The sequence below is a fragment of the Oncorhynchus mykiss genome, chromosome 1, assembly GCF_057628025.1.
Source record: "Oncorhynchus mykiss isolate SJ-2025 chromosome 1, ASM5762802v1, whole genome shotgun sequence".
NCBI lineage: Eukaryota > Metazoa > Chordata > Actinopteri > Salmoniformes > Salmonidae > Oncorhynchus > Oncorhynchus mykiss.
Genome location: NC_143022.1, coordinates 19,741,174 through 19,757,844, shown reverse-complemented (window position 1 = coordinate 19,757,844; position 16,671 = coordinate 19,741,174). Strand labels below are relative to the sequence as shown.

At 40.7% G+C, this 16,671-nt stretch overlaps 1 protein-coding gene across 5 annotated transcripts; it reads right to left on the bottom strand.

The window, feature by feature from the left end:
• Positions 1–313: 313 nt before the first annotated feature.
• Positions 314–15,330, bottom strand: LOC110498532 (uncharacterized). 5 transcript variants are annotated; one of them, XM_036959635.2, is made up of 12 exons: positions 15,219–15,320; positions 9,834–10,029; positions 6,695–6,831; positions 6,382–6,470; positions 5,920–6,277; positions 4,113–4,196; positions 2,539–2,630; positions 2,384–2,442; positions 1,886–2,035; positions 1,737–1,768; positions 1,540–1,583; positions 314–1,324 (listed from the first exon to the last, which is right to left on the bottom strand). In XM_036959635.2, exons 2-12 carry the CDS (start codon positions 10,027–10,029, stop codon positions 1,132–1,134), a joined length of 1,434 nt encoding a protein of 477 aa, XP_036815530.1. In that variant the 5' UTR covers positions 15,219–15,320; the 3' UTR covers positions 314–1,131. The 5 variants fall into 5 exon arrangements, with proteins under 5 accessions (XP_036815530.1, XP_036815525.1, XP_090054334.1 ...); XM_036959630.2 differs by lacking the exon at positions 15,219–15,320 and adding an exon at positions 14,340–14,855; XM_090198208.1 differs by lacking the exon at positions 1,737–1,768 and having other exon boundaries at positions 15,219–15,330.
• Between the last annotated feature and the right edge of the window lie 1,341 nt (positions 15,331–16,671).

Genomic DNA, 16,671 nt, shown 5'->3' with positions numbered 1-16,671 from the left:
AATGACTGTCTGTTCCTTGGTAGAAATGAATGAATTTATAGCCAGGCTGGCTAGAATGCTTATCTACACAGGCAGACCTTGGCTTGCGTCGTAAATTATCTTAGTAGGGAGAGACGATGTGGGAAGGCTTGAGAACTATACAGCCATTGTACTGCTGGTTGATGAGACGGGGTGTTACGAAAACTAATGACGTCATTTTCAGTTTATAATCTGTGGTAAACTGTATCATGTTCAGTACTCTCGAGAATAAACGCAGCTGGTTGATATTAGAGACTGGTCTCTGTCCATTTTATACAAATAAGAGTCTTACAAATTCTTAGGAATTGACAGTGTTTAATTTTAATTGGGTATTAAAACATAGAGGAATATAATTCCTGTAACACCATCACAAAGCCCTGACCTCAGTCCCATAGAACATTTGTAGGCAGAACTGAGAAAGCGTGTGCTGCAAGGAGGCCTACAAACCTGACTCAGTTACACCAGCTCTGTCAGGAGGAATGGGCCAAAATTCACCCAACTTATTGTGAGAAGCTTATGGAAGGCTTATGAAAATCCTCATCAATCAGAAGGGAGCTGCCACAAGCGTCCCTAATGTAGGTATTTGCAATTAATTATCAGGTAGAACAGAAAACCAGCAGGCTCCGGACCTCGTAGTACCCTTGATGTATAGGCTATATGTGTGCTCTAGCCAACAGTGCACTAAATCTGTGCGCTGTTGACTAGAGCACATTGCCAATACCAGAGTGCACACTTGCTATATAACATACAGTTTTGGGTGAGAAAATCATTAGTAGAGTTGAAAATGCAATTGAAACCCATTTAACTTGTATTTTTTATTCGGTACATGGGAATTTAACCGCAAAATGTATTTTTACGTGCACTACGTCATCACACACATCATTTTATGTGCAACAAGTCAATTTGATGAAAACAACTCTGGTGGGAAAATGAGCGTATTGTTCTATGTGGATTTTAGAATATTCGCATGAAAATCTGTCGCCATATGGATGGAAATGTAGCTATAGTAAAACATCTAAGTATTCATGATACAGTATAAACGTGTATTGTAACCCAAACCAAAAATAAAGAATGATAAACAAGGGTTAAAGTGCATGTGTGACATACAGTATGTTACCAAGTGGATAACACATATCTACAGTATAAACCTACTGCCATAATACATGTTTTAATGTAATGACGCAAACCCCATTGCTTTACACCGTCCTCATGTCTCATAAGTATATATTCCAATGATAAGAGCCACTGTAAAACCCAAGTTGCCCAGAACGAGGATAACTTTGAGGATTTTTTCAAAAGAGAGTGTCTGAAAAGAAGATGAAAAAATTACTACAATTTTAAAAAGTGACATGAAAATGTGTTTTGACACATTGCATTTCAAAGCACCCCCTCCCCACATGTATTCGATCATCCAATCATTGGATCATTATATATATAAAAAAACATTCTTATGATAAGTATTTTGTGATATTAGATTGAAAGTGGAGGCAACACAGTGACCTTTATAATACGATTACTTACCGTTCTCTTTGGCACAATCCATTTGTCATCAATTCCTGCATTTCCTGCGAGGTGAAGAGAAGACAAAACCATATTAAAATCGACTTACATTTTTAAGAAATGCCAATATCTTGAACGGTGAGATGAGACGTTAATGTTCACAGGATGACATTTATTGTCATGATTCTTGTCCTAGAGGCAGAACTGAGCAATCTTACCTTAGATAGGCCAGATGAAAAGTAAAAATTGGCTATATTGTTAAAAAGAAATTGGGGAAAAAGCATTAGGGTTATCACTATTCAGAGCTGCCTCCAGAACAAGATTCATGACAAAAAACAGTAACCTGCTTAATATTCACAAATCTTACTTTTCCTCTGGTAACTCCGGTTGCAACAGAGGTATATGAACATCAAGTAAAACAGAGCCACCCAGGCTGTATACCCTCCCATCACTTTCATGCGCCAGTGTATCGAGCAGCACTTCTCAATTTCCTCCAGACCCACAAATATGGCCGCCACTGTGTTAGAGAGAGGGATGAGAAATACCGAAGGAGAGAAAAGCGCATGTAGCTCGAGTATTACATTGTACTACTAACTAGGTTGAGTAGGCTAAACCTGAAAATGTGATCTTATTCACTGTCAACACAGCAACACACAGGGTAGGTATACTGTAGTGAGCCTTCTACAGAACTAATCTAACACTCAGAGATTGTTGATTTTGTTCACAACCTTACAGGGCTCCACCGAACGAGAAGAGAATGATTTCTTGTAAAATATAGGTTAGATCTGACGAGTCAACTATGGAATCACATGAGCTATGACATATTGTTCTCCTTCAGTTAAAATCAAAAGGTGAAGTTCCTTACTGGTAAAAACCTCAGTTGTGAAGGCAATCACTCTGAGAACCAAATCACAGATGGACCTCCTGAAAAAATATACATAACATGACATCTTTACCAGTGTGAGGTTCAATTCAGGTACTTTCAACACACATTTTCAGGCTTTGATCTGAGGAACTCACATTTCATGGCTGGGCCCAAAGGGTAGAAAAACAACAATCGTTTGTCCCAAGCTCAGGACCATTGCCACACCAACAACAGCCACAAGAGTTATCTATAAGACAAAGTCACACTCACATTTCATCTCAACATGGAGTTTACCCCAACCCTGTACAAGCAGTACAGTGTTCTGGCAGGAATAAAGTCTATACACTATTATAAACTGGGTAGTTTGGGTCCTGGATGCTGATTGGCTGAAATTGCATTCAAACCATTAATATTGAAGTGATAATGCTCTCGAAGCTGGTGTTTGGAGGATTTTATTGTAATTGGTGTTCGTCGAGGACCGTCAAACCGTGCCAATACATCCTCCAAATACCGGCTTCGAGGGCATTATCACTTAAATATAAACGGTTTGAATGCAGTTTCAGCCAATCAGCATCCAATATATATACCAATATATTTATATAATGAATGACATATTTTCATTTAAAACTTCATTTTGATTAATTTATTCATACAATTTCTTCCTTCCACAAGATATAGTCCCGACACAAATCTAGGGTTGCTAACCAAGCCGGCTGGTCGTTCATTCTATTGGTTCGGTTGCCAGAGGCATCTGTATCTATGGACACAACCCCGTCCTTCGTTCTAAATGTTCCATTTTCATACTGGCTGGCAACGTACTTATCCCTTGCTTGCTAGCTAGCCAACTAAGGCTAACTTACAGTCACATCAAACGTCAAAAATAATAACAACAGTAGCTGCATTTGCATTTGTTTAAGCTGTTTTCTAGTGACATTTATTTGGAAACATCCATAACAATGAGCTAATGAGGCACGATTTTGCCTGGCATAGAAAATGTGCTCTCTCGTCAGGACACTATTGTTCAAAGGAGCTAGCCAACAACACAGCTAACAAAATCACTTCAAACTGAAGCTATAAAGATTGCAAACTAGCTGCACTTCGTTTAGTTTGATCTTTTTCAATTGACAGTTCTTTGTATATTTTCATTAAAATTATGCCAGCTGATTCATGATTTCGACTGGCTGGGAAATACTGCCTGCCTCTCTCTAGTCCCGACCCCTACATGTTAATTACTATAGGACAGCTGGAGATCAAATTTGAATATTAAAACAATGTTGCAAATGTCGGAGAGACAGAACGCAAGGTTTATACAAATCTCCGCTGTTGAAAACTAGATGCTAGTCTAAAAGAAATGTGAGATAATGTCTAGATGCTTTTTATAGGGGAAATCAAGCTTATATGGCTGGGTTGATTAGACAGCGGATTGCACAGAGAGATGGAACAGAGTAAATAGGCATTTTAACGTCATAGATTTAGCCGGTGGTAACTTGTGGAATAGATACGGGCTGGAATGCGGTTTTAACCGATCAGCATTCAGGATTAGAACCACCCGTTGTATAAATTACATTATAAACTGGGTGGTTCAAGCCCTGAATGCTGATTGGCTGTCAGCCATATATAAATATACACATCGTGCCTAAAAATCTGCTCATAGCCGTGGTACTGTATATTTCTCAATATACCACACCCCTTTGGGGCTTATTGCTGAAATAAAGTCATTGATACTCACTTGTATTGGCTCCCATAGCAGCAACAAAATAAAGGCAATGATGGCTGCAACCATTGAGAGAGGACACAACAACTTCTTGAACAACTGCAACAAAATAACAACTGTTGTCAAATCATTGCCCAGCATTATACTAATAGAATAGACAGTATGGCACTGTAGACACTAAACATTTCCAGACAAAAGATCAGTTGGAGAGGTACTGCTACCAGAATCATCTACACCATGACTAAGTGCAGAAGGACCAAAGAGCAAAACATCCCGGTTCGTATCCACAAAGAGTCTCAGAACCGGTCCTATGAATCCTATCAGAACCTGTTTAAACAACAAAAAACTCCCAGCTCAGAGTAGGTTTTATGGTGATGTTAAGAGACTGCCCAGACAAACTCTGCACCAGGAGTAAAATCAACTTATAATGGTAATCATTACATTTTGAGGTACCACAAAGGAAATATAGAGCTCTGTTCATTCCGTATCGCCGAAGCTCAGCATTACAGCGTGATTGAAATTTAAAGGCAATGTTCCTGCATTAGCATGTGGTATAGTTTATGCATGACACGATCACTTTGTTGGTATGCAAAACCTTCTTCTAAACCATTTCTGATATTCTGAATAATGTGATCGACATATTGCACTGAATCATTCAGTGTGATGGTATGTTACATTTTTTATAAAATTACCATTATATCAACTCACTCATCCATCCTGTTGAACAACTCTGAATCTCTTTAACACAGTAAGCATCAAGTCACTTGCCGATAGTGTTTCATAAAACAAAGGGCGAGCCCTAGCCATTTGGGGGCCCTAAGTAAAGTTTTGTTGGTGGGCAAAACATTTGAGTGGCCACAATCTTGACGTTTTTAAAGTACATTTTCTGCAATTTTACACATTTGACCATGGGGTGCAGAGACAATGTTGCAGTTTTAAAGCAAGTTTGCTGCAATTCTACACATTTAGCCATAGGCAGAGAGAAGATTTAGCAAATGTTTTTACTAATTTCATGCAATTCTACTGATTTTGTTGTTGCAGTTCTTTCTTCAGTTAACTTTCTGCAATTCTACGCATTTTGCCATGAGGCACAGAAAACATGTTTCAAAGCAGGTTTGCTACAATTCTACACATTTTGCTATTGGGGCACTGAGAAAATGTAGCAGTTTTAAAACAGTTTGCTACATTTCTACACAGGTTTCTACACAGGTTCTACAGGTTTCCAATGACCCAGGTTTATATGACAAAAGCAATGTTGCAACAACAAAAACATTGCAACATGTGTAATGGAAACAGCCTTAACTTGCCTTGCTTTTCTGGTTGGCTGGATGCAAGTTTCACCATCAAATTATTTCACATCTACAGGAGTGCCAGTGTACCGTGGCAATACACTGGCACGAGATAATTATTCGAATATGGCAAATATTTGTCAATTCTTCATGAGACCGATAGGTGGGAATCACTGGACACGTTAATGGAAATATAGCTTGTGACTGACATAAGAGAAAAACTGTTGATTGGCAATCACATTTTGAAATTGCACCTTGTATATTCTACTATTCTAACTCTCAATAGTAAGTTGAGCCCCCCCCCCCCCCCCCAGAAAAAAATAGAAAGGTGAGATTCTTATGACTAAAGAAGAGGTTTATTTTTACTCAACATTGTAGAGGTAAAATGTCTATATTCTCCTCACTTACGACCAATTTCCTACTCTGGGACGCTTTGTGGACACGGCCCCAGCTGTACGAAGTCATGGAGATTTTCCTAAACAAGACACTGAAAGAACTAGAAGTAAAATATTGAAATCCATATTATGACTTACCTTATGCCAAAGTGTCTGGCCTTTTGGAAGACTCATGACCAAGAGTGAAGGCCGAATGAGAGCGCTAATAAGCATACACGTAGAGGGTGCAGATGTGTGCAGAGCAGGAGTAGGAGTAGTGATAGTAGGAGTAGTGATAGTAGGAGGCGTGATAGCAGGAGTAGTAGGAGGAGTGATGGTAGAAGTAGTGATAGTAGTAGGAGTGACAGTAGAAGTAGTGATAGTAGTAGGAGTGACAGCAGTAGTAGAAGTAGTGATAGTAGTAGGAGTGACAGTAGTAGTAGAAGTAGTAGGACAGGTGGTGATGTTAATGGCCTCTGGTATCCAGAATTTCATCATGTCTTTAATAAATGTGACTCTGAAAAATATCAATAAACATGCTTAAAGACTGAATGTCCCTTTTACTCTAGTGCGACAACAGCATATTACAGTAAATTCATTCATTAATACATGAATAATGACCTGAAATAGAAAACTCCTTTGTATGGTGCTCTCCACTTGGCTTCGATGAATGTCTTGGCTTGGTTGTTTGGTTGGGTAACAGCAGCTGCCTACACACACATTTTACAGTCATGGACAGACTGACATCAAAGGTGTCATACAGCTCATTTCAAAGCACCTTAGCTTGATGACACCTTTTTACCAGTATCATTGTCTGATCATGAGACTGATGTTTGACCATGTGAGATGAGGAATAAGGAGGGTAAAAGAAACTGCAATAAGAGGGTAACTAAACAACAAGAGGGGGAAAACACTTCTATTAGAGCAGACTCACTGGATTCCCACCGCACTGAAGAAGGCGGCTATGAGCGGGAGTGAGCAGAGTGAAGGTGCCAGCAGGAGGTCCATCCTGTTCCCTAGCCTCCAACAGAAACCCTTTAAACGTCGTGGCAGGACCAGCTTTGAGTGACACTGTAACACATTATTAGAAACATAGACGGGTTCATACTTTTCAAACACAAAAATAGTGATCTATTGTAGGAGGAACCTAGTAGGAGATACCAACTATACTGAACAAAAATATAAAGTCAACATGCAAAGTGTTGGTCCCGTGTTTCATGAGCTGAAATAAATTTTCCTCATGCACAAAAAGCTTATTTCTCTCAAATTATGTTCCTAGCTCAGTGTTCCCTCATCTTCGAGCTTCAGCCCTCATACTTCCCCTCGGGACTCTCCAAGATAGCCTACCTCATCACGATGATGTCCGGGAGGGCTCTCACCGTCTCTACTGCCGTGTGGGAGCTACAGCCGGCCATATACGCTAGTCTGGAAGGATTCATGGGAGAAGTGAGAAAGATCTTTGATGCCCCGTTCTCCAGGCAAGAGGCCGCCCGGAGGCTAATCCAGCTTCGGCAGGACTCCCGCAGTGTAGCTGATTATGTGGTAGATTTCCACACGTTGGCGGAGAGTGCTTGGAATCAAGAGGCACTGTTCGATATGTTCCTGCACGGCGTGTCGGAAGAGGTCAAGGATGAGCTTTCAGCCCGGGAGTTACCTACGGAGCTCGATTCCCTCATCGCTTTGACCATCCATATCGATGGGCGATTACAGGAATGATGGAGGGAGAGGATTTTGGACACTACCCTGGCGTCCGAGCTGAACATCCCCACTCAGCCCCTCTCCATTCACATGGACATAAGATCACTGGATGGGCACTCAATAGGCCCGAGTGACCCACAACACCACTCCCATCAACCTACGGGTGTTTCAGGGAACCACAGCGAGGCTATGCAGTTCCTGTTCATCAAATCCCCTCTGATTCCCGTGGTATTGGGATTCTCCCAGCGACACAATCCCCTCATTAAGAGGTCTACTGGTGCCATTATGGGCTGGAGCCTGTTCTACCACGCCCATTGCCTGAAGTCAGCACAACCTGCCCCAGGACGTCTTCGTGGGGGCTCGGAAGGTGCCCCGTATCTCTGCCATTCCCTCGGAGTACCAGGACTTCCGGGAGGTGTTCAGAAAGGCCCAGGCCACGTCGCTTCCGCCACACCAACCCTACGACTACGGGATTGACCTTCTCTCTAGTGCCACGCCATCCCGGGGACATCTGTACTCTCTGTAGGAACCGGAGAACATGGCTACGGATACCTACATTGGGGACTCCCTAGCTGCTGGATTTATCTGTCACTCTTCCTCTCCTGCCGGAAACAGGGTTTTTCTACGTGGCTGTTCCTCGGGTGATGTAGGTTAACCCAGAAACTGTGTGTCCCCAGGCGCTCTTATTTGTGGACTTCTCTAACCATAAAAGCCTTGGTTTCATGCATGTTAACATCAGAAGCCTCCTCCTTAAGTTTGTTTTACTCACTGCTTTAGCACACTCCCCCAACCCTGATGTCCTTGCCGTGTCTGAGTCCTGGCTTAGGAAGGCCACCAAAAATTCGGAGACTTCCATCCCCAACTACAACATTTTCCGTCAAGATAGAACTGCCAAAGGGGGAGGAGTTGCAATCTACTGCAGAGATAGCCTGCAAAGTTCAGTCATACTTTCCAGGTCAATGCCCAAACAGTTAGAGCTTCTAATTTTAAAAATGAATCTCTCCAAAAATAAGTCTCTCACTGTTGCCGCCTGTTAGACCCCCCTCAGCTCCCAGCTGTGCCCTGGACACCATATGTGAATTGAATGCCCCCCATATATCTTCAGATATCGTTCTGCTAGGTGACCTAAACTGGGATATGCTTAACCACCAGGCCGTCCTACAATCTAAGCTAGATGCCCTCAATCTCACACAAATTATCAAGGAACCCACCAGGTACAACCCTAAATCCGTAAACATGGGCACCCTCATAGATATTATCCTGACCAACTTGCCCTCCAAATACACCTCTGCTGTTTTCAATCAGTATCTCAGCGATCACTGCCTCATTGCCTGCATCCGTTATGGGTCCGCAGTCAAACGACCACCCCTCATCACTGTCAAACGCTCCCTAAAACACTTCTGTGAACAGGCCTTTCTTATCGACCTGGCCCGGATATCCTGGAAGCTTACCAGCGTTTTTGTGTCAGCTCCTGCTTTTCCCCAGTCTCTCTTTTCTCATCCTCCTGGTTTTTGACCCATGCCTGTCCTGGCCCTGTACTCACCCGCCTGACCACTTTGCCTGCCTCTGACCCTGCCTGTCGTCCTGTTACTTTGCTCCTGTTGCTGTAATAAACATTGTTACTTCGACACGGTCTGCATCTGGTTCTTACCTTGATTCCTGATAGTTCCGGCCATTATCCAGCAACATAGCAAAGCCATTGAAGAGGAGTGGGACAACCTTCCACAGGCCACAATAAACAGCCTGATCAACTCTATGCGAAGGAAATGTGTCATGCTGCATGAGGCAAATGGTGGTCACGCCAGATACTGACTGGTTTTCTGATCCACGCCCCTAGCTTTTTTTAAAAAGGCATCTGTGACCAACAGATACATATCTGTATTCTCCATAGATTAGGGCCTAATTTATTTATTTCAATTGACTGACTTTCTTATATGAACTGTAACTCAGTCAAATCTTTGAAATTGTTGCATGCTGCGTTTATATTTTTATTCAGTGTATAATGGGTTCTGTACCATCCACTATTAGGCTTCACATATATAATACCTTACGTAGCCCATGGTTCATCAAGCTCCTCTGACAAGGCCCAATAAGGGCTGCGTTTACACAGGCAGCCCAATTCTGTTTTTTCCCCCCACTAATTGGTATTTTGACCAATCACATTAGATCTTTACACGTCAGATGTTTTTCAGAGCTGATCTGATTAGTCAAAAGACCAATAAGTTAAATAAATATCAGAACTTGGCTTCCTGTGTAAATGTAGAATATTGCCTTCTCTATTCTTAAATGCATTTATTAATTTACTCCAAGTTGCACACATTTATTCACATGCACATGCACACAAACACACACATTCAGGGTGCTTTGATCTTTACCTATAGTCTCATCTCCTGCATCACTGGAACAGAAATGTTTAGGGACACTAAACGGACCACTCTCAGGTGTGGGAGAACCATGTTGGGGCAACATTGTGTCACAGGACATGGCAACACCACCACCACTAAAACCAGTCACAGTTTCAATGGTGGCAATGCCAATCAAAATGATGAGGACCATTTGGGCGGAGCACATCTGAAAAACAGGGTGTGTGTCAAAGCATTGTTTCTTAAAATATCTTAACTTCCACAGTGTGGTAATCTTTATATAAAAGTAAAGTACCCACCATGAGTGTATTTGACCCCCAAACCTTGACTAAGGTAGGCTACAACAATCAGCTCTACTGTAGAAATTTGAGGATCATTTGAATAAAATCAGTGTTTGAATACTTTATTGTAGTCTTCATTTATTGTAGTCTTAATTGTAGACGGGTTGCCTCCCACATTAACAATGTTCAAGCATACTGCCCTAGGTCTGGGATTCCTGAGACAAACTTTGAGGAGGCCAATCATATTTGACAAGGGTTTTTACTTTAGTTGTAAAATTATATGCACTAGTACTATTGAGGAAAATGTCAATTAAAGTCTGGTGTCAGAGATGCCCACTATCTATGGTTATAACATCTGTCTAGAAAAGACTCCATGCGTTAATAGCCTATACTGTACACAGATGACAGTTTACAGACGGCACCAGACCTTGATTTAGGCCAGAGTTTACCGGCACTTCTCATTTTTTGGGAATTACGACCTGGCTTGTCTATAAAAATAGCCTATTGCTGGCACAGATTCACACGCCGAGGCAGAAAAGGTCGATCAAAGCGGAATGAAGGCAGGATCTTCATTGAATAGCAATGGAGAGTGGGCATTCGTTTCCTGATTCCGCTTCGTTCAAATGTATTTGCTGCTAGTCTGTGAATCTGTGGGTGACAGTAGGCTGTTCGAGATTGCGCAGATTGTAAATGCGCCAGGCTGAATGGCAAGATGCGCTGTTCCAAATTGTCAAATTAGGGTTTGTAAGGTCATGAAAGTCACATAAAATAATGTAATAATTGTTGTTAATATAATTCCTCACTGTGCCGTGAGGAAGGCACAGTGATGCTGAAACATCGGTAAATACCCATTAAATTGCTGGGAGATTATACATGGAGTGTGTAACTTCCTTTATTTGGATAGTTTATAGTTTATTCGCCGATAGTAAGCACATCCACACAAACAAAACTGTCTGGGTGTCCGCCAGCTCATAAAAAAAAATAAACTCTAATATAATTCATGAAAGCACACTATTGAATATGATCAATCAATAAAAATAAAAACATATCAGGCATTATCGGAATGACCCTTCAGTACATGTCTGTGGTGCAGCATGTGTGCCATTGTGAGTGGGCCGTTGCCCGAAGAGAGAGAGTGCATAATTTCAGCAGCAGGTATGAAATAATGACTGAGACTAACAACTTGCTATGCATAGAGCTCTCCTGAAACATGAATAGTTGCAACACAATTTCACGCTCAATTTGTGGAAATATGTACAAAAAGTTTTTCAGCACTTTTGGTGTGTTTTTGTGGAGCCTACATTACACAATTTTCTTCAATGCATTTAATACAAGGCTCCACTTTTTTGTTTACATTACACCATTTCTTTCTTAATGCATTTTACACGAGGCTATTTCGAATTTTATGAGGGTTGCCAGACTGGAGACAAAGACATATCATTATTTTAATTTTTTGGTATCATAAAGGTATTTGATTTGGGAATGGGGATACACACGCTCACCTTGTTTGTATTCATGTTATAGACAACTTTGACTTTTGTATTAATTATTTTGTATAAAATATTTGTGTTTATTTACATCCTATGGGGTTTAAGATAAAGGGGACAGTGGTATAGGAGAGTATGAAATGAAAAAAAAAGCTTTGATTCTAGGCCGTAGGAAATCCTACATCCATCTCATTAGATCAGAACAGGATGTATCAACAGTGATTCATATTACTGGTTTGCTACCTAAAAAAAAGGATAGTTGTGTTTTGCTGCATAACACACTTACATTATTTGTCTACCCATATGATGTGGATCATTGTTAGGTTATTGATATTTAAGCTTCAGTAACAAAATAACACCATGGTTGTAATAACACTTTAAACAGGTCCTTTGTAAATGTGTAGAATGTGTTTGCTTAACGTATGTAAATTCAACAGTTACAGAGGATTTTCTTCTGAATAACTGGTCAGGGCATAACACTTTCCATTCAGCTTCATGCATCTTTGCTGCAAGGCTTAATCACACCTTAACTGAATAATTCTGTCACGCCCATTGTTGCTTATCCATTGTTCACTCGACATATCAATGTAATTACACCCAACACAATGTTGAAAAACAGAATGCTTCCCATTGCTAGATCACAGAACTAGACGTGAGCTGGACGTGATCCCAACACTGCCACCAATGTAGAGGAAGAAAGTGAAAGCTGCAACAGGGACTCTAACCAGGGCTCATACATTGAAAAGTGAGCACTAATGGCTGTTGCCATGAAAGCTTAGTAGGGCTCTGGGCAGACGCAGTAGGCCTATAATGCTGGCTTATGCTTTGTTACAATAGCCTAAGAATATAAAATCACTGACACGGCTGTAATAATTATCATGAAATTACCTTGTCAGCCAACATAATTCTTTATATTACATGTACCTGTTTAACTGCATTGATATGGCTTAATTGATCTTAGTCCAGATTCATTATAGTTGCAAATACCATGCAGTTGCACCAGGGGAATTCTGTTTCCCCATATTTATTGATACATTTCCCATCATAAAGATGTGACCCCATTCCCCAATCAATACCTTAATTGATACCATACAAAAAAAAATGGACAAATACATACTTTTACTCCAGTCTGGCAACCTTCATAAGATCCGACATAGCACCAGTATCGCAGTATTAAGAGAAAACAAGCATAGAAAACAGCATTGGCATTAATAATATAACTATTTTGGTGAGAACCTGGTTGATTAACAATATTGGGTTGTTAACACATTTAAAAATATATATTGTTGGGGGGGGGGGGGGGGGGGGGCAGTGTAGAACACCATTGCCCAAAATACATTGCTCTAATAACTTTCTAATGATTATTTTGAAGTTTGCCCCCCCCCCAAACAAATTATTTTCCTATGAATGAAATCACACAAAAATGTATATTATCCTACCAAAAACGCACAAAATCTGCTGATACACTTTATGTATGTATATATTTGCACAAATTGAGTGTGCAATTGTGTTGATATTTGAGCCTTATATATAATCATGTCTAGTTAGATACTTTGCTTTGAAGTAGCCTACCTTATACATTTGATTCCTGATTTATTGAATGAGGGAATCATTTTATAAAGACAAAGGTATTTAGTAAGGGTGGCAACCATCCTCCAGGAGAGCTACTGGGTGTGCAGACTTTTGTTCAAGCCCTTGTCTAACCACAGTGTGGCCTAAACATCAGCTGCTCAACAGGACCTTGATAAGCAGACTTGGGTGTTTCAGGGCTGGATGAAAATCGAAGCCTGCACACCCAGAAGCTCTCCAAATGGAGGGTTGACCACATGTTGACAACATATGACTAACAGTGCAGTTATATTTGGGGGGCTAAGTGCCTTGATCAAGGGCACAACGCAGGAGGTGGTAAGTCTACGTGGGATCAGACACAGTAGCTTTCCAGTGTCAATAATGCTTACTATTTCATTTGGGCTATAATAATAGTAATAGAGAAATAATTAACAGTGAATAATCAGAAGTCACTATAGCATAATGTAATTTGTGAATTTCAGTGAATGGACTGACATGGAAAAAGACAGCTCCTGCACCTATTCCATCCCAAGTCAAGGACTGGGTGGCACTTGGAGACAGTCAGTGACAGTATGTTACACAGTCGTGCAAAGTACTTAAGTAAAAATTATTTAAAGTACTACTCAATTCGTTTTTGTACTTTACTATTTATATTTTTACAACTTCCCTACATTTCTTAAGAAAACAATGTACTTTTTACTTCATATTTTTTTCCCTGACACCCAAAATATGCTTTATATTTTGGATGCTTAGCAGGACAGAAAAATGGTCTAACTCACCATGATCATCCCTACTGCCTCTGATCTAGTAAATGTCAGTTTTAGGGCGTTCCCTGGCTATAATTAAAGTTAAAAAACAAGAAAATTGTGCAAATTCTGGTTTGCTTAATATAAGGAATTTGAAATGATTTATACTTTTACTTTTGATATTTAAGTATATTTAATGGTTAAATAAAGGTAAAATAAAATAAAAAAAATAAAGTAGGATTTTACTGGGAGACTTTCACTTTTACTTGAGTCATATTCTATTAAGGTATCTTTACTTTTACTCAAGTATGACAATTGGGTACTTTTTCCACCACTGATGTTACGGAATGTAACCAAAGATATCTAAGGCCGATAACAGAATGTAGAATGGACTAACGGAATTATCACCGTAAAGAAAAGTGTTTTATTTCTTACCTTGATTCAGGAAGGAGCGAAGTGCGTCGCCAACGCGCGGACTGAAAATGGAATGCCACTACACTAGTTTGATACGTATCAGTGGGGATTAGAAGTCAGTATACACCAATACACTGTCTTTTCCGGTCACAACTTGTTTACGTGCGGTTTGTTGCTTACCTTACTTTGCTACCTGCCAATTTTACGGTTTTTACTTTTTAATGGCCGTTTATATTTTAATTTTTTTCCCCTCGCTCGACTTTTTTCATTCAATTTTTTTAACCCTGGACGCTTTATCTGGACTTGGTTCGTCAGGACCTCCACCAGCCGAAGCTAAGTAGTAACATTAACATGAGGCCTTCTAATTGCAGTCGCTGTACTCATAATATACAGAACGATCGCATTATGGCAAGGATAGCTGTGCTGCAAGCCCAGCTTCAGACGCAATAGTTAGGCAAGGGTAATTTAAGTGTAGGAAAAGATGTGCCACCAGTAAGTACAGATAGTCCGCAGCCGGACCATTTTCTCATGGCTTCTGGAAGGAAATGCTGTAGGACTCCCCCAACATTTACGTAAACTCGTACATCGCCTTGGTCCGTACAATTGCCCTTATTTTAGCGCCCCCAAAACGCAATACTTCCAGATCAACTGTCATGTCAATACCATTTTAAAGCACAATTTCTCCCCTTTCCAACAGAATAAATTACATGACCTAAATGCTGCCCGTTTCTGCATAATTCAAGCAGGCAATGAGCCCGTACTAATGTGTGATAGTGAGAAGGAGAGATATTGTGTGGGAAAATTGCTTTTTTTCACTCGATCTGTCCAACTTATCACCTTATCGCCTCTAAAATGTAAATAAAACACTATAAAGAGTTTATATAATGTGTCATTACATACCTATTTGAAGGTTTGTGTCGAATTTTGAATCAGGTTTTTAGGGCGGCTTTGAGAATGATGATCGCATGCAATGATGACGAAACAAATGACTAGGTATTCCCCCCTTACCCCAGTCACTGTCCATTTCTTGTTTTTAAAGGATGATAGAAGTGCTACACCTGGTGGAGAGAGATTGTAAGACAGAAATAGTTGCTTTATGCTTGCTGTACGTTACGACATGACACGTCAAGATGTAACGGAGGGTCAGTTTTTTTCAACTTTTCTCCAATACTGTAGAGCCATTACCATGTCGATCAACGCTTGAATAGAATCCTAGTTCACACCCCCGAATTTGACGTCAACACAGTCGCTACAGTCCCATTAGTTTTCTTTGTAGCCTCGTTTGAATGTTGCGGTTGCGCACATTTGTACGGAATGGGGTGAGTTTACGTTAGCTCTGACCAATTGAAAACCCTAGACATTGGTGACTTCATTACCCACAGTATTAGACTTAAAACAAATCAACCAGCGATACACTGTTTACCAGGGGGCAGGGCTACCGATGTTAAGGCTAATCTGAAGATGGTGGTGGTTAAAGCTAAAACTGGCGAGTGTAGAGAGTATAGGGATTTTGTAATCCAGGTCGGCACCAACGATGTTAGGATGAAACAGTCAGAGGTCACTAAGCGCAACATAGCTTCAGCGTGTAAATCAGCTAGAAAGATGTGTCGGCATCGAGTAATTGTCTCTGGCCCCCTCCCAGTTAAGGGGAGTGATGAGCTCTACAGCAGTCTCACAACTCAATCGCTGGTTTTCTGCCCCTCCTGTTTTCTGCCCCTCCCAAAATATACAATTTGTATACAATCTTTCTGGGAATCTTTCTGGGAAGCCTGGCCTGTTGAGGAGTGACGGACTCCATCCTAGCTGGAGGGGTGCTCTCATCTTATCTACAAACATGATCAACTTATCTCAGATCACGATCAGTAGAAAGCAAATTACGGACTCCTCTTTAAATCTGAGTATTCCTACAAAGCTCAGTTGTCCTGAGTCTGCACAACTCTGCCAGGACCTAGGATCAAGGGAGACACTCAAGTTTTTTGGTACAATATCTCTTGACACTGATGAAAATAATCATGGCCTCTAAACGTTCAAGCTGCATACTGGACCCTATTCCAACTGAACTACTGAAAGAGCTGCTTCCTGTGCTTGGCCCTCCTATGCTGAACATAATAAACGTCTCACTATCCACCGGATGTGTAGCAAACGGACTAAAAGTGGCAGTAATAAAGCCGCTCTTGAAAAAGCCAAACCTTGACCCAGAAAATATTAAAAACTATCAGCCTATATCGAATCTCCCATTCCTCACAAAAAAAAAAGAAAAATCTGTTGCGCAGCAACTCACTGCCTTTCTGAAGACAAACAATGTATAAAAAACGCTTCAGTCTGGTTTTAGACCCCATCATAGCACTGAGAC